This window comes from Homalodisca vitripennis, chromosome 5, assembly GCF_021130785.1.
Source record: "Homalodisca vitripennis isolate AUS2020 chromosome 5, UT_GWSS_2.1, whole genome shotgun sequence".
In the NCBI taxonomy this organism is placed as follows: domain Eukaryota; kingdom Metazoa; phylum Arthropoda; class Insecta; order Hemiptera; family Cicadellidae; genus Homalodisca; species Homalodisca vitripennis.
Genome location: NC_060211.1, coordinates 173,724,247 through 173,750,630, shown reverse-complemented (window position 1 = coordinate 173,750,630; position 26,384 = coordinate 173,724,247). Strand labels below are relative to the sequence as shown.

At 32.0% G+C, this 26,384-nt stretch overlaps 2 protein-coding genes across 3 annotated transcripts in view; one reads left to right on the top strand and one right to left on the bottom strand.

Moving 5' to 3' along the window:
- The window catches only part of LOC124363197 (zinc transporter 9-like), a 50,873-nt gene extending 37,133 nt beyond the window's left edge, over positions 1-13,740 (bottom strand). Inside the window, exons 1-6 of one of the 2 annotated variants that reach the window (XR_006922527.1) lie at positions 13,568-13,740; positions 11,133-11,233; positions 8,269-8,508; positions 4,972-5,136; positions 3,896-4,088; positions 2,130-2,212 (exon numbers count right to left, since the gene is read on the bottom strand). Coding sequence is in view for 1 of the 2 variants with exons in the window: in XM_046818357.1 (XP_046674313.1) it covers positions 2,130-2,212; positions 3,896-4,088; positions 4,972-5,136; positions 8,269-8,508; positions 11,133-11,223 (772 nt within the window). In the remaining variant the exon portion in view is untranslated. The remainder of the gene's footprint in view (positions 1-2,129; positions 2,213-3,895; positions 4,089-4,971; positions 5,137-8,268; positions 8,509-11,132; positions 11,234-13,567) is intronic. The other variant, XM_046818357.1, reaches the window with a different exon arrangement.
- A 3,014-nt stretch (positions 13,741-16,754) lies between these two features.
- Positions 16,755-25,610, top strand: LOC124363196 (39S ribosomal protein L33, mitochondrial). The gene is made up of 3 exons (XM_046818355.1): positions 16,755-16,969; positions 21,208-21,311; positions 25,438-25,610. Exons 1-3 carry the CDS (start codon positions 16,926-16,928, stop codon positions 25,545-25,547), a joined length of 258 nt encoding a protein of 85 aa, XP_046674311.1. The 5' UTR covers positions 16,755-16,925; the 3' UTR covers positions 25,548-25,610.
- The last annotated feature ends 774 nt before the right edge of the window (positions 25,611-26,384 follow it).

The following is a 26,384-nucleotide window of genomic DNA, read 5'->3' as shown; positions in this document are numbered from 1 at the left end:
AATAACTTATGCCCATGAGAATAACTTCACCCGTGGCCGTGACGTACACCAACACAACACTCGCTATGCTGCAGACTTTCGCTCTTCCCCAACACCATTCTGCTCAATTTGAAGAAAAGCCATCCTATATGGGAGCGAAGTTGTTCAACTGCCTGCCTGCTGACATCAAGTCCCAAGAAAACATAAAGAAAACATTTAAAGACCTGGCTGTTTGAAACGCCCATTCTATTCCATAAATGAATTTTTTATCTTGGAGAACTTTTTGACATAAACATGTAATAATATTGACACAACTAATATTTGTTTCTTATAATGTGATGTTATATTTTTGACGCTAATGCCATTCTCTATGATTGTTGCAAATAAAGTACATTGTCTATTGTCTATTGTCTATTGTCTAAAACTTTGCTTTTATAAGTTTGTGTTTTTTACACAAATAAAATAAAACTTTATGCTAATTTTTTTATACCTTCACTGATGGTCTGTAATGAGTGAAAGTGGAGAGAATTTTCTTACACCATTACGATATTTTGCAACAAAAATTTAATTTAACCACAGTTCTGATATAAAACAAACTTTTTTAAAACATACCTAATTTCCTTAATACAATAAAACCTTGATACATCGAACCTCAGTGGAAAAAATACAAAACTTTGATATATTGAGATTTTCAATACATTTGGGCTGTTTGGGGTAGACTATGTATGATATATATAGAGGTTTACAATATTGTTGATACAATTCATTGTATCGAGGTTACATCGGTAAACTCTGATATATAGAGGTCACATCAGCTACATTAATAATGTAGGCTTGATTATAAATAATACTTATTGGGAAATGTGTAGTAGGAAATTATAACAAGTACTGTCCATAAATTTAAATTCGCTCGAATTAGAGTAATGTCCAAATTAAACTGAGCGTGGAGTGTGACTGGCGACAACAGGAAACGAAGGAGTGTTGGTAGTGGGGTTTCAGTCAACATGAAAAATATGGTACTGTACTTCGGTTCATTGCACTGATAAACTGAAACTTCTTTCATTTAACAATAGGCAGGATTAATGGCAAAAATTCTATATATTGATGTTATTTACGTTATACCTTTGATATATAGAGGTTGACAGTAGGCTGGATTAATGGTGAAATTTTAGTATATTGAGGTTATTTACATCAAACCTTCGATATATAGAGGCTATTTACGTTAAACCTTCGATACGTAGAGGTTAAAAGTAGGCAGGATTAATAACGAAAATTCTGTATATTGAGGTTATTAAGTTAAACCTTCGATATATAGAGGTTAACAGTAGGCAGGATTAATGGTGAAAATTTGATATATAGATACCGTAGAGGTAAAATTAGCATTGAAGAAAATGGCACATTCAAGAAGAATGAAAATTTCAATTTATCAAGTAATTCGATATAATTATTGAGGTTTGATATATCAAGGTTTCACTGTAATCAATAGGAAGCTTCTTAAATGCCTTCTTTGATCTATTTGTAAACCCTGTCCTATAATATAGTTTTTTCACAAAAACAACAACAATCAAGAAGCAAGTTGTTGGTGGCCGTGAAACGGCTGAAATTACAAAGGTGAAAGCGCATTGCTAAACTTAGCATTTGGCAGGCACAAGCTGGCCACGCTCATTAGCCCTGCGCAGTAATCACATTTCACGCTTTTGCCATTCATGTGGTTTAGAACTACAATAACTTGCTTCTATAAATCACCGAGGGATATTGGGGTAGTTCACTAACAAATATAACTAAATCGCAACATATATGTCCACACTACTTTAAGACAAATACAGAAACGCAACAGTGACGTCATTACTGCGGGTGGCACGAAGTGCGGTGACGTGACTGTTGCGTTGTTACGGTTCACAGAGTTAAAATGAAGGAATATGAACTATGTAAAATTTACTAAGTAGTACGTCACTTTAAAATTATGAAATATTTTAAGATTTTTATTATTTAACTAAAATATTGTTAGTGTTTATACTTACATAATAACTTATTCTTACATATAAACTGTTACATTATCATTAAAGCATAACATAAATTAAAATAGTATAAATGAAATATTAATTTTGTCTTACACATAAGAATGAGTTTTTTAAAGAAATCATACTTACTTTGTTGATAAAATCTCCTCTCCAAATCTCTTTTAAGTAGTTCTTTGGTTAGATTTTCTTTAGAACCCCAAACTTCAATTGCTCTGAAAAATTATATCACGGTACTAATTAAATTCTAGGCGTTATATAAAAGTTTTCTAAGTTAATAATTTATTCAGGATTTTTCCGGACATTTTCCATCATTCAGTGAAACAAAAAATTAGTAACACAGTAAATCAGTAACGTTTTGAGATCTGCAAACTGATCTCTTTCTCAGGTAAAAAAATAACCTAATACATAATTAAAAGTTTATTTTTATATAAACATATAAAATGTTATGTTCATTTTAACCTAGTTTGTAATTATGTATTCGGTTAGTTTTTACCTGAGGAAGAGATCAGATTGCAGATCTCAAAATGTAGTGTTACTGATTTTTTGTTTCACTGAACGACGGCAAATGTCTGGAAAAATCCTGTTTCCTTCACAATCCTTCCATTGTTAAAAATAAACTTCAAACAAAGAATTTATTCAGAACGAATCTTACACTCCTGAATTTTCTGACTTTTGGGAAACAAACTCCAAATTTAAATTTTAGGTACATAATGGATATAATTATAAATGAGACTGATTACAATTCCAAAATAAAATTTTGTATTATCATTAGATTTGATAAAACACTGCCGGAATCGTAATCAACAAAATTTAATATACTAGCAGTTACCCACTGCTTCACACGCAATTTCATACGCTTTGGTGTATGAGGACTTCTAGTTCTTGAGAATGAATTATATTTTCCATGCCAATTTTGAGTGTTCCTTGTTGCCAGGTCAAAAGGTGTATATTTATATCCATTGAAATTTACTTCAGTCTTATTACTTTTTTTGTACCATAGATGATTTTGCCTTGTCCTCGATCAAAAAGTAAACATGTCAGAGAAGCCTACTTCGGTCAAAAGACGTCTAAATTGGGTTTTAACAGTCTCTACATTTATAGTAAAAGTTAGATAGTGACTTTGTCTTTGATATCTTCATTATAGTACTAACCAAGCACTGCATACTTAATGCTTGTTAAAACATACAAATATATTTGCTATATAATGTTTAAAAGTTTTAATAAAAAGTTTCTATATACTGACTAAAACGTTTTCTTATCTGGATAAACTTTGTTGAACAGTGATTTCAGGAAAAAATTGAAATAAGAAGTTTTGTTACTATCAAACTTACTCTTTGCTTTCAAGACTATAAATATAAACATATTTATAATAATAGTTTAAATGAATTACACATATGGTTATGCTGTCATACAACAAAGTTTACACGGAACAATTTATTACATTTAACATGCTCTTTCAATTAATAATATTTGTGTGGTGTCATGCAACTTTAGAGACCCGTGGGGCATAGCCCGGAGGGAGTTTTGAAACAGGAATAAGCCTAAATGTTAAACAGGGACTCTAAGAATGTCCATGTTAAATTCCAGTACAATTGGTCAAGTAGTTTTTACGTGATTGAGTAATACACACGGAAAGATACCATTACATTTCTATATAATAGTATAGATGAATGGAACTTTATCAACAAATAATTTCCAAAATATATCCATGCCAAGCTTTAGCTCAACTTAAGTACTGTCTGATTATTAAGGAAAACAATAACGATACATTATTTTCACAATCAAATGTTTTACGTAATTTTTGAAACTACATTTTCATATGTCTAAGCAAATTTTGTATATAAACTACAAAATTTTTGTAAAAATAAAATAAATATTTACCACTAATCTCTTACCTTGCTTCTACGTCTTTCCTCCAAAAGACTGTGATTGGAGGCTCATTCTCGTACGGTGATCTTCTCTTCGTAGCTCGTAAGTTTTCTAAATCTGATGGTTTTAAAAGAAAGTCAGACATCGCTCTGACAGGCGTGATGAAGTTTCTCTCGACGGAGGAAGCTGTCAGATCAACTCGAATTCTCTTTTTTGTTACTAGAAAGTAAAACATTTTGGATAAATGAGACATCACTTTAATTCTACGTTACAGTGAGAATTAGCCCATTTTTATTATAACCTGTCCCCACCATAAAAAGATTTGGCAGTCACACATCATCATAAAATGAATACTCTATAACCTTCGTTTTCATTTCTTTCCCTCTTATAAATTCACATTAACAATATCCATATATCAACACTACATTTGCTATATATGACTTTGTTAATGTCGTCATGTTCACACACTGTTACTTAACACATTCACGACGTTGTGTATCCGATCAGCTAAACACAGGGCTTTTGTAACGGGCAATGGGGTAAACGTTGCTATGCATTTCCTTATTGTGTTTTTATTGTTTGCCTGTCTTGGTGGTTTGTTAAATTAATTAATACATCAGACTATTGTGTACTCCATAGGGTACATGTTTTGAGGTTAATTAATTTTTTTATGTATCCCTTGGGAAACATTGATAAAACATTTTAAAGTAATTTTTGTTCTGTAAAAATGCAAAGCCTACATACTTTTCTCGTTATACCTAGTCATTTAAAGTAAAAAACACTATTACGGTTTTATGTTATTATTATTGAAAAATTCTGCAACATATAAAAAAGTCTGGAAATTAGTCATCATTGTGAACGTGTTAAAATTGGTTTCTCATAATAAAAATGCATATTTACAATTTCTGATACTCTTGTAAGTACTACACAAAATATGTTTGAAAAATTACTAACATTATATTCTAAACAGTCCTTAAAAGCTATGTGACTGGATTGTGTCCATAAGCCCTGATGAGATGTTACTATAGGAGACAAATGCGCTGTCCCCTTTTATTCCAATAATATTCATAGTGTTAAAAAGATGACACATATATATATATACCTTTTTCCACAGCTTCCTGAATTATTGACTTTGCAGTCTTTTTCTCCTTTTTTTCTCCTTCCGGAGGAGTAGGAGGTGGAGGAGGTTCCACCTTCAACTCGGGTTTGCTTTTAACAGGCTCTACGATAATAACGTCCTTCTGGATCGCTATTCTCTCAACAGCTTCTGAAATACAAAATAAAATCATAATCCATGTTATCAACTAACAGGCTATTATTACTATTGTTAAATTGTTAAATTAAAACCTAACATACTTGTTACATTTTTTAACTTTGAAAAAATAAAAAAAAAACTTGTATGAAAAATATTTTTGTTCATTTTATACTACTGACGATTGAATAAGATAATAAAGTGTACAATAATGTTGAAATGTCAGAATCAATATTTTTAACAGATGCCAAAGATATAAAAATCTGGGTGGTTGAATTATATTGATGCCTTGCTCCTAAAATAATATATCAATAAGTTATATTCAACAAACATAAAAAAATGGTTCATTGACTAGCGATAAAATACCTTCATATAAATGTGAAATGTTTAAAAGTATATTTTATGTTGGATTCTGCTTTTGTAATACGCAGGATATCCGGAAAGTATATTACGTTTTGCTCTGTAGCCACTAGGGAAGGACTATCATGGCCATTTTGATGTCAGGGCATTTCTTCTCCATTCAGTGGCTATCCAGCCATGCTAGTGAGAGGTTACTTTCGCTCCTTGTTGTTTTACAATAGCAATTTAAAAAATGTGTGACGCAAGTGAAAATTCCACGAGTTGTGAAGTGCTTTCAATAATACGTGTTTTTGGCTAAGACAGCAATAGCTGGTCTGGCTAGCATCCAAAAGTTGGCTATCACTGGAGTTTTTCCAAGAGCGCCCCGCACAGCTCTAAACTGTTGCTTCAATCCAATAGCCCTTGTACATTGTCATTCGGGCTATGCCCAGGAGGAGTGCCTACTGTCTTTAGCAGGTGGGACTTTGGTTGGCCTCGGGCTGCAGCAGGGGGCACTGCAGAATTACCATCCTGATCCAGGGGAATGCCCTGCACATGATCTCTGATCTGATGAAACAAAGATTTCTCTTTGACAAACTCTTCAGGATTGTTATACCTTCTAGGCAGACTTGGTCAGAGCGAAAGAAACCTCTTCTACCAGCACATCTTGAATGGTTTACAGACGGCTCTAAAACACCCTGAGGGTGAGACCATGTAAGGAGCTGATGGTCCCTATGGGTCCTTATCCTACAGTCTTTCCGGCAGAAATCTCAGCGGTTATGAAGTGTACACATGAGAATCTTTGTCTGTGGTATAGGAGTAAGATGATTAGCATTTTCGCAGATAGCCAGGCAGCATTGAAGGCAATGGACTCTTGTGTGTTCAACACCAAACTTGTCTGGGATTGCTAAAAAGTTGTTCCTTCCCTTGCCAGAATCAACAATGTGACTGTTTGTTGCGTTTCTGGTCATGAGGGGATCTCTGACAACGAAAGAACTGACGCCCTGGCCAACTTAGGCTCAGCATCCAATATGATGGTGTGAATCTATTTCTAGGTGTGAATCCTTTGGGGCTGTCTTGAAATGGGTTCACACTGAACATGAGAGAAGGTGAAGGCTACAACCGGGTCTGAGAATGAGAAAAGTGGTTTTACAGTTGCCTTCTCCTAGGGTGGTTACCTTTTCTCACTAAGTAGATCGGTGACTTCTTGGGTTATGCGTTTAATTACGGGACATGGTCATCTGAGGAAGCATCTTCACCGAGTCGGTATCCTTCCCGAGGATCTGCTCTGTAGAATGTGTGACGAGTAGGAGGAAATTGCTAAACACCTGCTCTTTGACTGTCCTACAATAATAGCAAGGAAGTGGTTAGTCAACTTTGGTAGTTTGGACAACGGTGGCAAATTTTCCCAGGAGGACCTGATCAGTTGTTTTCGGTGGTTTGTAGAACTGCTGAAACTGTAGACTGGTCGGTCTGATGGTGTGCAAAAGAGGCTTAAGTGCATGGTAATAGGCCGCCATAGAAGAAGAAGAAGAATATGCTTTTTGTTGGCTAAGCACAATAAACCAGTTGAGATTTATCGCCAACTCTGAAGTATATGGGAATGATGTGATTACTGAAGGTGGAGTGTGTTAGTGGTGTATTAGGTTTAAAAATGGGATGATAAAGTGGACGGCCAAGAATTGTGACCAATGAAATTGTCTCTAAACTCGATGAAAAGATTAAAGAAGCTTGACACACATACACAATAACAGAATTCTCACTTCAGTTTTCTCCAATATTTAAAGGAGTTTGTTAGACGAAATTGTTGCACAGAAATTAGGTTACCATAAATTTTGCTTTTGCAAGTCTATGCCCAAATGCACACGGAAAATTGGACTCAAGAAGTCCTGGATGCTTTTAAGTGGAAGATGTTACCACATCATCCTTACAGTGAGGATCTTACACCCAGCAAATAACACCTGTTTCCAGCAATGAAGATCTGGCTTGTGACGCAGTGGAACTGCGGGAGGGTGTGACCACCTGGTTGAAGTCTGAGGCGAAAGAATTTTATAACGCTGGAATTTCTAAACTTGTTCACCGCTATGATAAGTGCCTAAATTAGTATGGTGACCATGTTGAAAAATAGTATTTTATTGTCACTTTTAAATGTATATTACAATTTTTTTTGTACTTTGTTTTTCGTTTATATCAAAACATAATCTACTTTCTGGATAGCCCTCGTAAATAATAGGTTGCAGGATCTTATGCCATTATAATGTTAAGACACCTGGCAAAATTTATCTTTCATCTGTCTTTCAATAGTCTGCGGAATACCTGGTGAACAAATTGAGCAATAAACTTGAAATTTTGCATGAAACTTTATTTTTCCTTAGGCAAGATTGAGGCAATCAATTCATAACTTCATTACTCAAACATTCATCAAGAATGGTTACAAAATCAAAGTATAAACAAGTTTTACAAGAGCATGAAAATGATAAAATGTGAAATCAGTAATAACTCTAAGGTAATAAAAAGTGACACAAAATTATAGCCTTCATGCGTATGCACGATGTACGAGTTCGATAACTGTGCATGTCCCACTATGAGATGTCTGAAAAATCCACGGCTAAAATCCCTGAGTAGTAGAGTTGAATTTTTACGCATTACGAATCGAAACGTCAGTCACACAAATGCTCCAAGGGTTTACAATTGAAAGTTCTCTAGACTGAACTTCGGTTAAGTTGGCAACAAAACGGTTAAAATTAACCGAATGTCTCGAATCATGTATCAGAAAATAACAGTTGTAGGCTTGGATATACACCTCACCTGCCTGAGTCTCCTGGATGACAGCTTTCGCTGTTGACTTGTCTGCTGGTGGCACACTTCCCGCTGGATCCTTCGGAAGTAATCCAGGTTGGATTATTTTTACATCTGGATTCAGGTTTTCTGTTTGAACTACTTTGCTTTCGGGAAGTTTGTCTGAAGAACTAAATGATCTTGCTGAATGCGTGAAGAATCGGCAATGAAGAATTATCCTCGTCAAGTTGCCATTACACATTAAGTTAGCTGGATCAAAACAATCACGTTAATTAAAAATTACCCAAAATATGTGTTATCCTTGTATCAATACAGCTAAACTAAAGGTTTAATAAAAATACTATACCGTAAAAAGTTATTAATATAGGAATGTTTCAAAAAATATAGAGGTTAATTAATGATCATATTTTAACTTAATTCTTAATTCAGAAAAATAATGCTTAGCTGAATTAAACAATTTTGATTTTAGCATAAACCTTACATTACTCTTTTGCAGTTGTATTACAAGTTTTATTAAATGGACTTACTTAAGCAATAGTAATATAAGAATGACAGTTTAATTAAGAAAGTGTAAGAAGCGAGATGATGTAGCCAGAACAATAAACATGGTACTAAAATAAATCCCTGAGGGATTCCGTATTGATTAACAGACAGTAGAAATTCAAATGCTCTTAGATTATTACTATTTAAATTGTTCAATTCAACAAAGTGAGATCTATATATTAAATATGAGCCAAATACAAAATTGCATTGATTGTAGTTTCCAAGTTTTTTTAACAATAACTAAGCGGCATTGAATGAAAAACATTATAAACAGATAACGTATTTATTGTGGAAAGGGTTGATTTAACGCGAATATGGAGTTAAGCTCCATTTTACCTTCTGGTTAGTGTAGCATCTGAAATCTGACACTGGTACAGACTGACTCCTGAAGTGTAATCCTGATGCCGAGGTGTTCCCATTGTCTCATCAGGTGCACAATTGATGAGACAATGAGAATACCTCATCATTTGGATTACACTGGATAGCTGCTGGATAACCAGGCAGCTCCTTTTAAGCCTAGGTTTCTCTCATGTCAAAAAAATGTAAAGAGATCGTTTCAAATGTCTTCATCGTAGATTTTTTTTATGGATTCCTTCATACAGATGTGACTCCTGATTCCAGGAGTCAATGTGCCAGTGTCAGATTTCAGATGCTACAACTAATCAGAAGGTGAAATGGAGTTGAACTTAATACTCACAATATGTACAGCTTTCCCTGAAGAACTAACAGACCTATTGATTTTCAACATCAGAATGAAAAATAACTGTCAATAACAAGAATAGAACCACAATAATTTATGTAATTATTGAAACAGTTCAAATAATCAAATATATGCAATTCAAATTTATTTATAACCACCTTATGAACTATTGTTACTTTCTAAATTAGTATTTTATTTACTTATTATCCGTTGAACGTTCATTTAATTTAGAAAAAAGACCATTTACAAGTTTTGTTTCATTAATGTGGTTTGGAAATGTTGATTTTTGGTATTAGAATTTTACGAGTACTTCCTTATTAAACGAAGGCCACCCTTACATAGCGCATTGCGGATTTCAGCTGGTTGTAGTAAAACGATCATGACTTTATCCCATGAAAACAATGTTAAACTCTGTACACTTTTATGTTCTTATTTTTTTAACAAAGCATTTATGGAAGATTTTGTTTTGGAGATATAATTACTACCACAGAGTAGGAAGACATTTTTTATCTATACAACAAATCCAAACGCTTTAAAGTTTTATTTTAGTAAAGTGAATATTTAAACTTTTGTTTATTTATACTTTTTGAATATTTAAACAATAAGTATAATAATATTTGAGATTTTTCTGGATAACCTATAGAAATATGAAAAAAGCTAAAAAGCGTTTGCATGTATAATTATATCTTTAAAATGACATACGTCCCTAATTCTACTACTGAAAATAGTAAAAGTGTTAACGTTGTTCTTAAGGAACTACAATCACAATGGCTTGTACAGCCGGCTCTTAAGTTAACCATGTTGAAAACAATACTTCATCTGGTGTGAGTCATAATTGGCCGACTACACACTAGTTCAAGGTCAGACTACTGCTCCGTGAGGTAACAATGGGTAATCTTATCACCATCTGTCACTGTCACTATATATTGCTCATTACATAGCATATTAGTAATAACAACACAAGCACTCTCTTCTTGATTCAAAGGCATTTGCCTGATCTAAACTTGGATTTGATTTAAATATTCTAAAAATAGTGAAAGCTGGCTTGGTGTAATGGAAATAGCATTCTTTTTGTCTTACAAATCACAGAAAGTGCTATTTCACAAAACCTATGGAAATGTGAGTTATCAAATGAGTTTAAATTAGGCTATTTATATTTTTATCAATTAGAATGGAGTAAGCTATGTTTTTAACAATGTTAATACGATAAAAACATGTTAGAAGTAGAGTAAAGAGGTTTAAGTAAGGAAATTACATGACTACAAGAGTGTTAACACGAGTAGTGTTCAATGAAGTTCTTACAATTATTTTATATTTACTAATAGATCTCAATATTACCCATTTTATATAATTTCTCCTGCAAATTTAATAATTTATATGTTATGATATTTTACAATCAAAATAGGGGACTAGATCTACTAGATAACATAAAATCATGCAATAACTTATGGTCGATTTCTTTTATGTTTTTGATCAGCACAGCAATTTGGAGGTAAACTCTCTTATATTCTATACAACCATAAACTATTTATAAGTAGTATTTATTCAAATACACACAATTTATCTTTCAATATACCTCCTTACTTAAATTGTATACATTATATTTAGATCCACAACATGTTCAACTTACTTCTGTATATTTTTCTATTGATAGGTTCAAACAGAATTTTCGATGTGTACTGATGAAATAGTTTCCTTGCGATATCTGGCCGTTTCATCATGGTAACGTATCTGAAAACGGTTTCATAATGAAATGTCAAAGATAAAATTAATAAATATGATGGTTGTCTTACAACATGATTAAATGCCTGCCAACACTACTGGAAATCAAATACAAATTTACTTGTGAATGAAATTAACTACAAATATTACAATTTGGAAATGAAAAACTAAACTACTGCTGTGGTAATTTAAAAGTATTTTAGGAGCCAAAACATTTAAAGTTAAGGCCGAATATTAAATAAATGAATATGAAATTCCAACATACTTTTATTTTCTTACTAATTAACTTAATAAATTTTTTAATAAAAAATAATAAAAATAAATAAAAACAATAATAAAAAACTTAATGAAAGTTTCTGAAAGTTTGAATTGAGTTTTGGTCTCTAATATATTTTTTTGCTTATTATTTCAAATCTTCAAGAGATAAAACCGTTTTCTTTTGATATTTATACATTATTTCTAGAAAATCTATCTAAATAAGCCTTATAGACTTGTTGTTGAGTTTACCGTTTAAAGATGAAAATAAGACATTAATAATGATTCCAAAAATCTAATTTTGGTTTTCAAAGTAAAGTCTATTTTAGGACCAACCTAGTTTGTAAAAGGGAAATTTCACAGCCTATATATGTGCACGTGTTTAACATCAGCTGGGACTAAAATAATAGATTGATTTCAACCAAATTTGAAACGTAGCTGGTGAATGAATTCAAATAATGAATGTTTGCACAATTTAACCCCCTTTATACTTTTGCTGTCATAAACATACACATTCCATCACTCATAACTGTTTTTTTTTATTTATTATTATAAAAATGTTCAGAATTGTGCTCAATAAAATGTATAAATTATTCAATACTACATGCACAAACAAGTTGAGTAGCAGCAAATATAGAGACAAAATAGCAAAATTTTGCTAATGATAATTAAATCAACCAAAACAGACCAATACTAATGTGTAAACTAAGATATGTGGTGAAAATGTTAGATGAACTAACATCAGAACCTAGTTAACGGACATTAAAAATAATTAAATACACAATGTGTAAACTTAGATGCACAGCAGATAAAAGTGATGTGGATATGTTTCTATATATCAATAAAAGTCTCCTTATTTGATATTTATATGATAAAAAAAAGAAACATTTAACCCTTAAAGCACTGAATGAAATTTAGCATGGATTTAGAGATTTTCCAGAATTAAGTTTATTTTTTCTATTTCTTGAAGGAAGAAATAACAGACAGTTTGTTTTAAAAACCTCTACCGGTATTACATGTGGACCATATATGTGGACACATTATATGGTCATAATATGATATTATCAAGTTATTATTAGTAATATAATATCTAATTATTATTTATACGCATGCCACGCATTGCATCGTAAGATGAAGCATCCATAAAAGGATAGCACTGGTTTTTTATTGATTTTTCAACAACATGCAATCCAATTTGTTACCCGACAGTGATAAATTAATGCATTTACCTATTCCTACACATTCAAAGCATTTTCGTGAATTATAGTGTACACAATAATTTAAAACAATATATAGTACTGATGGGTATAATAATTAAAAATCATTTGATAATTTCAGTATAAAAAACCGGGTCTGCTTATCGTACTCTACTTAGCCTAAAGTTTATTATTTAGGATATATGACCTGAAAGGATGTCAATTTTTGAAAATTTAATATTGTAAAATCTAACAAAAATTTTCTACTTTTTATAAATTTTGCAGGCTTATGTCCAAATGTAAATATACATGTTGTCATAATGTATATCTCTTACAAATATCCTATAATTCCTGTTAGGACCATAGATTCCAAAATTTAATGGTGGCTCAATAAATAACCAATGATATAACCATAATTAAAAATTTGAAACCAACAAGATTGATTAACCCTCCAAGTGTAAAACAATGATGCTGCAAGTCTGTTATTCACTATTACAGGAGCCACTAGAATCAGTGTTAACAAAACCTGTACACAAGAGGTAACAATAGTACATTATATTAAATCTCTAGTATTAAACAAAGATGCAATGAACACAAATCAGTGATCTAGCACAAAAATCATCATAGCACCCAGAGGTTAGGTTTAAATTTTTAAACTAGGAGTTGTATACCATTTTCTTTTATTTAGGAATAGGAATTTTGCTCTAATACTTAAACATGATTATATTCCTAGCAAAAAGTACTAAAAATCAAACATATAAAGATAATTTACTATTTTAAAATGTCAAATTTGATAAAGAAATCGCGATGTTTAAACTCTGAGCTATCCAACTCAGCTTTATCTTATAAATGTAATTGCACATTTAGATCTATTGAAATATTTGACACCTACTGTTACAATTCACTCTTCAATATATCGAACTTGATGTAAGCTGTCATCAATCAGTACTGCATGATAATGTTTCTGTAAAGTAATTAACCCAACGATACTAATTTTAGGAAACTTCCGAATAAAACAAAACGCCAAAATTAACAAGTTAACACAAGGCAAAACACAAGCAGACGGAATAACCTGACAGTCAGTAATGCCAACATTATCATATTAACAAATACCATCATTATCGGATATACCTAGTGTCTTAGTATAGAAATACATTATTATTTTATATATCTATTACGAAAAATAAACAGTACGCAGAAAAAAATAAATAAAAAGATGGAACTCGGTATTTGAAGTGCAAACACACGCCAGGATATGTTAAAGGAGAAAATTCATGCACAAGAATGTCCTAAGGCAATGCCGTATTCATTTATTTATTTATACGGTAATACACCATGTCATAACTGCACCATATAACTAGTCTAACCAAGAAATCTAAACTAGTCTATTCATGGTGAATTTTGGTTATGAATCTCCAAAAATTAGAAATTGAATGATGTATTGCAGAAATATGATTTCTTTATTTATACAGATATTGAGCGTTTCAATTAAAACTTGTTGATATTTTACCATAGTAATAATAAAACTAAACGTTTTAGTATTGCTGTAATTTTCTCCGAACCAAAGTAACATATTATACGGCCGTTCTGGGTATGCCCCTAACCTAAGTAGTTATTACACCAAAATGAGACACCTGGATCTTGAGAAAGTAAGTTACATAATTTTAAGGAAAATATATTGAAGGGTACTAAAATACAATTGAAAAATAATTAACCCGGTAATAGCTATTACAAAAATTAGAAAGTAAACAAATAAGTATAAAAATAACAAGTGTCCCAGTTTTTTAAATACAGTGTAGATTCTCAAAAGTTTATGTCTGATGAATGACTCAGTTCTACATTTTATTAGTCGAAGTTAAAACTATTATTCCCTTCTTATACTTCGCACTAAATTCAATATGTTTTTATATGATTTCGGCAATGAAAATTATTTATTTATATAGCACAGTAACAGCAAAGTTGTGTTATGAATAGAAAATGTTGAGTAAGTAGTGAGAATGTAAGCGAAAGCGGATGTTGTAAGCTAAAAAATAAGTAGCCCGCCGCACATTGAAGCGAAGCAGGAGCGAAACGAGTTGAGGAATAGGTGAAGTGAGAAACAAATTACCTAGCTATCATGTTGGTCCTGATTTACAGTTACCTCTAAGGGAGAATAAGTTACAATGGAAACAAAAGCAATGTGGGAGTAATATTAAATTTGTGAAATTAAATTTTGTTTTGACACAGGGCTAAAAAAGTTCATTACGGTTTATTTTGAGCTAAACGACCTAAAATTTGATACTGACGATGAATATTAACCGAATTGTTGTATATGACCAAGGTAGCAACCTGGTCTTGACGAGAAATCTGTACCAGCAGTGTACCACACAGCCCACGCTTGGGAAAAATGCCTTGACTAGTCTGAAATAGATTAATATTCCATTTGGTAGATCTGATTATGTCAAAAACATGTTAAAATTTTAATATTTTATAACAAAAATGTATTGGAATTTCTTAAGAAACCTCAATTTATATTTATATTTATGTATAAATTAACAAGGATATTGCCTAATCTCATGTGGTCAACCAATTTTTTTTTGTAAATCAAATTTTAATGTCAAGTCTGAGCAGGAACATGGGTTTGGCCCATAAGGTCCTTGACATCCAACAATACGAACCAATAGAAAACTGGAAATCTAAGGTGGGGAGCTGAAGCTATCAGCGGAGCCATGCGGAGCATAAAACCTCCGGAGAGCCCAAAAACTCTTGTATGATCTCTCAGGTTATCATGACTCTAAGATAAGATTCCTAACTGCCCTACATCTATATAACAGTACTGTTTAGCTACACATTTGTAAAGGGTTAGCTATAAATCATTAAACCCCCAATCGTTCAGTGCATCGCTCACACATATCTAAAATTTGTGAAACTTTTGATCGTACTTATTACAGATCACTCATTTCCAGTCTCACCCTCTTTCCAGGTTCTAACTCACTCCAAAATGTGATGGCAGTTGTTTTTGTAATTAATTATTATGGTGGTTTATATGTTTTGCTTTATGCCTAAGGACAGATGGAATTCAGATCGACCACCTAAAAACGGTAATTTGATTAGTTTTTCTTCATTTTAAGCTTCTATTTCCAAGTTTGATCAGAGGAGCAGTGGAAGGTACTGTAATAAGGTAGACTCACAAAATTTGCGAAGAGATATATGTCACATCGGTTTAAGTATTCTGACATTTGTTTGTCCTGCATATCAATGATTGTAATTTTTTATACAAATATGAGAAGCCCTGCATTCCAGTTGATCAAATATTTCATTTAAACTTTGATTGGCTCAGCCCAGAAGTTTATTGACATAATACATTCTTAAGTAAGAGGGCCATTTAGCCCTTATAATAGGGGAAAAACTTATTAATTTAATTTAATCATTATGGTTAATTTTTATTGCTCAATTACTTGTAATAATTGTTTTAACTAGTTTTAAGACTCTATAAACAAATCAAAGTCGGTTCATGCCTGAAGTAAAAGAGTAGGCCCAGCAGTTTTTTTTCTTGACTGGGTAACGAATGTTGCAATAAAACCACAACAAGGTTTTTTATACATGGCAATTCTGCGTTCTTATACATTTAAACATCTTTATGCCTGTTTGAAAGTTTTGTATTTGGTATAGTGACGGTGCTGTCACACTGTACTTGAGGTAATTTCATCACTTGTACTTGCTTCAATTCGATGATGGTTGCGGTTGCCAAAGGATGATATGACCTTAATAAGTGGTAAAATAGTATTTGTGTAGAGTACAATAAGCGATTAATATTATAAGTCGTTTGACAAGCCTTCTTCCATTTCTGTCACTTATGTCATGTCACATAAAATACTTTTATCGTTTTTGCGGTATATAATAATGATTTTCAGAAAATATTTATATCTCAATATTTTATTTATTTGCTTTGATCGTTTTTTCCTTCAATATTATCGTATACTTTCAACTACATTGAAAAGACGCACTGCAAATTATAAAACAATCATTTAAGTTTTAATAGCAAGGGAGCGTCCTAAATAACTAAAGCTTGCACTTAAGCAAGTAGAAAAGTCTTTCATACTGTTGTACAGGTTATACTAATTTGCGTTGATTTCTACTAAAGTACTTGGTACTGACCTGACAGTACAATCAGGAACATTTTTTTCTGTCCTGGTGTGGTTGATTTGGAATGGTTTGGTTGAGGTTAGGCCAGAAGTAAACAACTTACAAAAAGGATAATATAGTCTACGATGTTTTTAACAATATCCCTGTTAGCGAAAAAAGTAAAGTCAAAGTAAGTGTACATTTTAAATAATTTACTCATAGTATGCTTTACATCTAAATAATATATAAGGTTTCGTACTGAAATGAAATCTAAGAGTAGGTTAGGCCAGAGTGCTTAGCAGAATATCAAGATAATCTATTTTTGTAAGGTTCCAATTCATTAGTTAAATGTTTGTTGCTATATGATATGATAGGGTCCAATAAGCGGACCCGGTTTTTTATATCGAAATTGGCAAACGATATTAATAACCATCGATATAATCAATCGATACTGATGAATTATTTTTAACAACTTAAATAATCTATATGAACAGCTGTAAACACTTTCAAATAATACAATTAATTAAGGTAATATTTTAAATTTCACGTAACATTGTGTATTAAAATGGCCGTCAATCTTAGGAAGCTTCACGAAATTGCTTTAAAAGACGATAGAATATGTTTTTTATGGCTTCAGGATGTTGGGTTAGTACCTAAGAATCCATTATGTGATATTTGTGGAAAGGTAACAAATGTAACTGTCAGAGGAGCTAACATGGTCGTCTTCAGATGCAAAAAAAGAAGGTAATGGTGGACACAACTTTAGTAAAAACGTTTTCGTTCTGTTTCATTTAGTTAAAGTTTATGAGTTTCCCTGATTTTGGTTATGTTCATTTATTATTTGTTATCATTAAATTCACATTTTAATTTAAACATATGATTGTTATTACTTTTATATCGATTGATAGTCTATGATTCGATATGCGAATATTAGGTATCGATGATTATATTCTTCGATATAAAAAAACCGGGTCCGCTTATTGGACCGTACCCTTTTATGTTATTATTGGATTTAGTAGTTCCATAATGATGTAAAGTCATATCTACAATATTCCTCACAATGTAAACTTGATTAGCACCAAGAATTGTATATAGAAACTAATCATAAGCATCTGCTAACATTTAAAAGTCCACAGAGTCTGATTTTTTTATTTTTATTTTATTTTCACTTCCAACGGCAAAATCCATTATACAATTTCCATATCTTAATCTAAATAACTTAAACATACAAATAATAAATATAAAAAACTTACCAGGCTACGATTTACAATAAGAAATTAAATACATTGATATTAATATATATTGATCTGAACTCTATGCGCAAAAATGATCACTGATTTACTAGAAAACTCCGGTTCTGACAAAATGCTCAAGCATATAATCAACTGGTCATAATAGACCAATAATATATTCAATAATTTTATAAGTTTTGTCACAACCAATCAGTTACTATACAATTTATTTAACAGCAAATGAATGTGAAACAATAAGAATAACAACAATAATAACATGATAATATGACAATATATAAATAAATAATACAATAAACAATAACTATAATATATATATATATAATATAACATAACAATAATTACATGTAAGCGTAAACATTAGATAAGACAACAACTTAAATATTAACATTAACCCCAATAAATAATCCTAAAATAATATAACACTAGTAAGGTATCAGGTATCAGGTCACAGATTCACGGGTGTGTGTGTGTGTGTGTGTGTGTGTGTGTGTGTGTGTGTGTGTGTGTGTGTTAACTTCTGTTAGGTCAAAAAGGCATGTTTTTTCATCACATAGAACATTATTGAGGTCCTTTCTGAATGAACCTCTGGTCGCCGTAAAAAAGTCCAAGTGCGGAGCGATTTTATTTCCTAGGATTTGGACTCTGTTCATCGTGCTGTGGCATTCGTAATTACTGCTCAGACTTCTTCTCTCGAATAAGTCCCTAGACCTAGTTCCACTGAAGCAGCGTAATCCTATGTGGCCAAGGATGGCTGGACAATCCATCAGTCCTGTTATGACCCCGTATAGGAACAGTGCATCCTGAGAGTTCCTCCTGCACTGAAGGGAGTGAAGACCCAGCAGCCCTTTTATTTCGTTAAGGGGGGACAAGCCTAAAGGGAAAACCCATTCGACACCCAACAAGCCGCAGGAATCTGTTTTGGACGTTCTCCATCTGCTTCACGAGGCCCACTTGGTTGGGTGTCCACACCACGCTACAGTACTCAAGGATGGGTCTGACGTTGGCACAAAACAACACCTTCAAAGTCCGCAAGTCAGTCATAAATCTGGAGGTTCGACTCAACAGCCCCAGCGATCTTGAAGCCCTCAGACAAATGTCATTAACATGGTGTGTTGATCTTAAATCGTGGGTAAAAACCACCCCAAGGTCCTTGATCATGAATGCTTTATGCTATTATTGGAAACTACAAAGCTACTTTAAAAATTCTAGAGGATACAATGAGTGATGATATTAAGAATTGAAATTTCAAAGGTTAAAGAGTAATTAAAAGGGTAATTCCTTCTGGGATTTGCTTAGTTATTCTTTCCATGTTTAGACAACAAATTGGTAGGCTACCTTTTATTAGTTTCTGCACAAATAGGCTAGTTAAGGCTTTATTGTTATTTAAAATTGTTTGATTGGCAATGATGGTTTTATAGCGTTATTCAATACTTTTGTTTTGAACATGCTCTCGCATAATAATTTCTTGTAATAAACTCCGCTAATGTACAATGAACATGATTTATGCATCATTGGATCGGGAAAGGATTTATATATCAAAATTTATAGATATTTCCTCTTTATAACCTACTAGCGGGCCCGGCGCGCTTTGCTGCGCATTTCAATAATTTTTTGCAAAAGTTGCCCGCGGCTTCGCACGCAATTTCCCGTTGAAAAACAGTACACTATATTCACTTATTCTTTTTCTATCACATTCTAAACATTGCTGAGATAATTGATAGTCGTTCCATCGTGAGCCTCTTGGGCGTATTATGAAGGTATGTACCATATTCCTGCCTCTATCTAGCTGTTACCCACGGCTTCGCACGCAAATCTTAAGAACCGAAGTCCTTATATTACTTAGTAAATTTTTTTTTTTTACTATAATAAATTTTAGATTAAATTAGTTATATCTCCGATGCCACGATTGAGCTTGCTTTGTTGTCTCGATCGAGAGAATATGTACACACGGAGTTTTGAGAACCATACTTCTGTCAAAAAAAACAACTAAGGTTGATTTTATAACATTCTTTATATTTTTAGCCAACGTAAGATAGTAATTATGATATCTGCATTACTCTTCTGATCAAGCATGAGCATGGTTTATATTAAATAAATATTGCAGTTAAAGGTGAATTTTTACGTCAAATTTGAATTGTATTATCTGGATAGTAAAGTCTATGTTTAACAGTGATTGCAAAAAACAGTTTAAACAAAATTTGTCGTTTCTCTTAAGCTTACTCTATGCTTTAAAACTATAAGTGTAATATATGTTTACAAAGAACAGCTGATTAAAAATTTGAAAAGACGTTAACATATGTTTGCTGCAATGCATTTCTTATGGGTATTTCTGTAACCAGTGGGGCGGAATCCTGAATCGGGAAAGGGATGGGCATAGCTTATAAACCTTCTCCGTGGAAAAATACATATACGTACAAATTTTCATCATGATCGGTCCAATAGTTCACGATTCCATAAAGGACAAAAATACAAACATTCATTTTTATATATATAGAAGTGGAGATTTGATGTAAGAAATTGTTCATTGTGAACAGATAAACAGATAAAAACCCAAGTTAGTCCTCCTCCGTAGACTAATGGTTATAGTCTCGGCTCTCTAACCGAGAGATCACAGGTTCAAATCCCAGGGAGATCCAATCATGTACTTTGTACTTTAATAAAAACTCAGTGCATTTCGAAGCCGGCATAGCTGATGCTAAGGCTTAAATGAGATTAAAAAAATACAAAAAAAAAGAATCCAAGTTTCCCTGTTTGTCATGCGTAGCATAGGCCTAGTTAGTAATTTCCAAGTGTTTTAGTGTTATAAAAATCATCAATTATAATTAGATTTTATAATAAGTATTATAACTTATTACTGAAATATCCCTTTGGAGTCAAATCTGTGACAGCAACAGATTTGAGATGCTGCACTAAGAGGAAGATGAACTGGAGATTAACTCAAAATTAACATTGTGTTGTTGTTATCTTTTGTGTAGCGACTTTTCAACTGTCAATTTTGTCTTTATGTGGGAGTTATAGAAAGCCTATTTGTCTTGTGGACAATAAAAAAATTTTTAATAAATTAGGTCGTGTAGTTAAATTGAAAAGTAATAAGTTATATAAATTGTCAAAGATACTGTAATTATACACATTAGTATAACATATTTAAATAATATAATATATTTAACTGTTTCAGGCACATAATGGTATGTATGGAGAGTGTTGTTAGTGGTCATAGAACTAATATGATAAGAGAGCGGCTGGGAGAGAAAATGGAAATTATTCGATTTGATCCTCTAAGTAAGTAATGTGTTTGATTAATTTAATTTTTTGTGTATAAGCATTTTGTTTTCTACCCACATAATTTATAATTTTTAGTTAGGCTATTCCTAGAATAGTATTTATTAATATATTTTGTATATATATATATATATATATATATATATATATATATATATATTATATAAATGTATATAAGAATATGTAGGCTAAAGGCTTGTTTACTTTTAAAGCTTAAGGGGATCAATAATTTTAAAAGGTATTGTAACAATAATCCCAGCCAATTAGTGCATAGACTGATCTGATTTTAGACATATCTCCTATGTAAGAAAAGACGCTTTATTTCATTTAACCCTTTAAGGAGTGCGTGTAAACTCTACATAAGAGTAAGGACGTCATAAGACGTATATTTTTATAATGGCCCAAAAAAGTACGGACGTCATATGACGTTTAGCCTCTGTATTTTTGTATTACCGTAAATGCATTGCTATTACTGATTGTCTTTAAGTAGATTAGTCTGTAAAGTGGTTCCATCTGTCAGCAACATACTTAACTTCCATGTTTGTGCTCGCAATCACTTGTAATCAGATTTTACCACCAGATCGCAGTAGCCACCTGGTAGAAGCCACTGATTCAAGGTCCTGTTGCGCGCTCATCGCTTTGCTATTGGAATATGCCGCCACGTTATATTAGCCATTTCTTGTATACTGGATACTGTGGCCATATTTATCTTGTGAGAGTGACATATTTGTTGAGCAACCAACTAGTTTGTTACTGTTGTCCAAATGGCAGGCAATATTAATCGAGTCTGTCGTAGTGAGGAAATATGACATTTGATTTACGACTACAGTGAAAGTGATCAAATTGCAGTTAGTGAAGATCAAGTTTCGCACTCAGATGAAGACCTTCTTGACGATTTTGACGGGGATTATAATGAAACAAGCATGGAACGTGAGTCAACCGACTTGGTAGAAAAAGTACTAAAATATGGACTTGTAGTCTTACATTGTAGTCCTTTTTTTATTAAGCTTTCAAAAGTAAATAAACATTTTTTAATAGATTTTAAAGTTTTTCTTTTTTACTCCTTTTCGTAATTTTTTGGATTTCATCCATTACTCATTTTAGCCTATCAAAAGAAGACGTCATATCACGTCCATACTCCTTAAAGGGTTAAACAGGAACATCAACAATGCGTTTACAAGTAATAAACGAGCAATGCTGATCTTCTTGACTTGAAAAAGCTTTCAATTTCATTGACCGGAATATTCGACTAAAAAAATTAAATTCTTTCGGTATTCGTGATTTTGCTTTAGATTGGTTTAAACGCTATTTAAAAGACTGAATTCAAAGTGTGAGTGTTAGGGGAGTAAATAGTGATTCCATGGAGATAGGTTATTCAGGGCTGTATGCTAGGGTCCGTATTGTTCCTAATTTATATAAAAGATTTGTCTAGATTCATTATTTCCGTTTGCTGATGAAACAGTGTTTTTGGGGTGGAACAGGGTGGAGGTTCGTGAGAAAGCTCTATTTGATCATTTTACTTTAAAACAGTGTTCATACCATAACATTTTAACATTAAATATTTCCAAAACCAAATTTATGCATGTCAAATTAATGAAAGCTAATAATAATTATAATAATTCATAATTATAATTTAGAAGATCTTGAGATACATAGATGTGATACAGTAATGCTCTTAATAACAATTGCGTCTGCAATGAAAAAGTAACGAAATAGAAATATCTTGGTGTAATTTTCAACTCGGAATAAAAGAGGTTAGTTATTACAACATATTAATTTTTTAAAATCAAATCTGTAAGTACATTTTTGCCTTTAGACAATTACAAAAGTTCTCACAGAAAAAAATTTAAATGGATTATTTTGTGTTTGTCCAATCCCAACGTTTGTTTGCCATATCATGTACGGTGTCACTTTCAAAAGTATTCTCTGGCCATTAAATATTGTTCAGAAAACAATTTAAAAAATAATGTTCTTTAAGAGTAAATCATATTCTTCAGAATTACTTTGGTTTGAGACTAAACTAATGACTACAAGACAAATATTCATCAAACAATTCTTATCTACTTATACACTCATGTTCATACTCTTTTTGCATCAACTACTCGTACTCATTATACACAATACTCGCAACAAGTTGGTATTACAGTTTTAAAATTAAATAAAAAATTCAGTACGACATATTTGTGTTGTATTTCCCATGTTTTTATACTGTAAAATGTGTTTGAATCACATCTTAGCTGATGTGTTTCAATTAACTAATCTTAATTGTTTCAAAAAGCGCGTGAAGGATTGTTTACTATTGCTAGATAGCGAGGAAGTAGACTGACTCTTATATTCGCTTTTGTATTATTACCATCAAAAGACTATGCGGTTAACATTATCATTGCTGTCCTGTTGGATGAAAAATAAATTCTATAACCTTTTTATTAATCTTTAACAATAAAAAACTAATATTTTTTTACCTATAACTATAAAACAATTTCCTATTATAAACATTGAAATTTTCTAATGTCTGGAGCGTAGGAATTGGAGCTTGACCCATTTAGGCTCTTCCCAGTATGTAATAGGTACTATAACAAAAATTTGAATGGAATTTAAAAGGCTTGATACAGAGAGGTTTTATTGTTTATATAATATATGATACAAATTGATTAACTAAGTATAATAATCATACTGCTACATTTTTATATATAGTTTTACAAATATTGTATGTATATATATTTGTACCATATGGGGAAATAAACCAATTTTCATTTAATTTAATTTCAAGAATCCATACAGGTAGCCTATTGGGTAGGCTTGTGTAGTTGTGAACTGTTGGCATTGTTGTCAACTGAGACTGGTAGGAATTAGTATAATGCGATAGGAAAGGTGGAATTAGCATTGGTAGTGAGTCAGGTATCATCGGATTATGCTGACAGAGTTAATGTTTTCCTTAGTGTTGTATCCCAAATTATAGGCAAGTTCTATCATAACCTTCTCATTCATAATCAGTTCTAATCATTCATAATCTGCTCTGCCAGTTGTAACAAACTTTCCTCCCACTAAAGGTCCAGCCTATTTCATCGAAAAGCAACAACATAATTCTTTTAATTGTGATCATAGGTCAATGAAGTACTATCATAGAGATTAGTAGATTTGTCTGGAACTACTTGTTTAGTTCATCGAGTTTTGTTACATTATATGGAGATGAAACAAAACCTCCCCCTGTTGAATTCTCATTGCACTGTCCTCAAATAAGGTTATGGTTCTAATAACATCGTACTAATTGCATGAAAATGGATACATTGTAATTTGTTTAATTAATCCTGTGTTAGTTGCACACAGTTTGTGATTGTGAAAGCTGGGAAATGTTTACACCACTTGCAGAACCTTGCAAGTCTGCAATCAAGCTGAATCACTGCAATGATAGAAGATTGCACTTTAATGAGTCCTTGAGAGCAGAGGAGGGTTTTTGTTAACTTCCTTAACAGTTTTTCCTTATATGTAGTAAAATTAAAAATGTTATTAATTTCATTATTATTTTTTTTGTTATAAGAATAATTTAATGTTTCATTGTTCAATGAAAATTGTCAGTACTGTTGGATACAACTAAAGCTGTGAGTTTGGCTGGTGTCCATTATAGTCCTATTGAACCCATCCTCATGAACCTCAACGTGTGTGTAATATTGAACAGAATGAGCGGCAGATCCAGACATTACTGAATAGTACTCAAGTCACAGAAAGGAATAATACAGTTGCTATCTCTAATAGAGACCCAAAATCTGACTCCATAAAATGTGCATAAGATGTTCTGAAACTCATTCAAATCATTTAAGAGAAAATGTTTTAAAGTCAGTTAAGTTATTCTTACATGACAAGATGGATTGAAGCAAATTGTATTGAAGCATAATTTGTACGATGTCTGTAAAAATGTGTCAGTTAGTTCTTACTTTAGTAAAATATTGAAAGTGGTGGTATTTAGTGATTTGCACCTGTGTTGTGCATCTCATATAGTGATGATCCACGTAATATCGTCGGAGCATGAAGCAAGGCATGTTGGAAACACTCAGTTTATTATAAATTACAACTGTTGACTTCAATAATTTTCTTTTTTAATAAATATGAATTATTTTTTACTTTTCAGTTCAGCAAGACTCAATCTACAAAGAACTGAAGAAAGTGAAAAGCATGTCAGCCAAGTACAAGCCAATCACTCGACCATTTAGACCTGTTTCTCGATTTGCAATCCAGTAGTGTTCCGTTTCAATGTACACATGTAAATATGCCTAGATAATAAAAGTATCATTACATTGTTTATGAAATTGGTTCTCATTTTCCCTTTTCTGAGGGATTTTTGTTTAGCATAGATTTGAAATAGTTTTGATAATCTAAAGAGTAAAGTTTAATATTTCATTTTGTGTTAATATTGTCATTTATAACAAAATACGATAATATTATATAGTAAATTGTATGTTTTTACTGATTTTTGTTGCTGTATCAGTAAGAAAATGTAGCTCCTGGTCAAATGTTATTATCTAAAATCTATCATTCAATATTGATTTTAAATGTTCTTAGACAAATATATAATCTTAATAGTAGTTGGCACATAATCTTAATATAGATTATAGCATACTGTGACAAGTGGTGACAAAATATATGTATTAAAAATATCGAGTCTTATTGTTATGGTTTTCAGATTTTACATTATTGACATTTTTATTGAACGGTTTATGTAAATTTATCCTATCAACAGTGGTGAAATTCTTGAAATTGTAAGATTATGTGGGAAAAAAATAGTTTTGAATTTTACAAACGACACAATCTTTCTCCTGTAACTATATAGTCTTTTTATGGTTCAAGTAAAATATCGAGGTATATTGAACTACTAGAGTACAGCAACTCAATTCTCTTGTCTGCTGGGATCTAAAAGACGCCTCAACTTGATTAGAATTCTCTGTTGAGGACCACATTGATTCAGAATCAGAAATTTATTGTCACGTAACGTTACATAAATGTAGTAGATAAAATCTACAATGAACAGGTGACTCGTCAATATAGTTTAAAATATACTAATCCTAATTAAAAGAAGTT

Excerpts from the sequence above, each read along its gene's own strand:
- LOC124363196 (XM_046818355.1), top strand. The coding sequence starts at position 16,926 with ATGTTTTTAACAATATCCCTGTTAGCGAAAAAAGTAAAGTCAAA. Across the intron at positions 16,970-21,207 it reads GCGAAAAAAGTAAAGTCAAA|GCACATAATGGTATGTATGG; the intron begins GTAAGTGTACAT and ends TAACTGTTTCAG. Across the intron at positions 21,312-25,437 it reads TATTCGATTTGATCCTCTAA|TTCAGCAAGACTCAATCTAC; the intron begins GTAAGTAATGTG and ends TTTACTTTTCAG.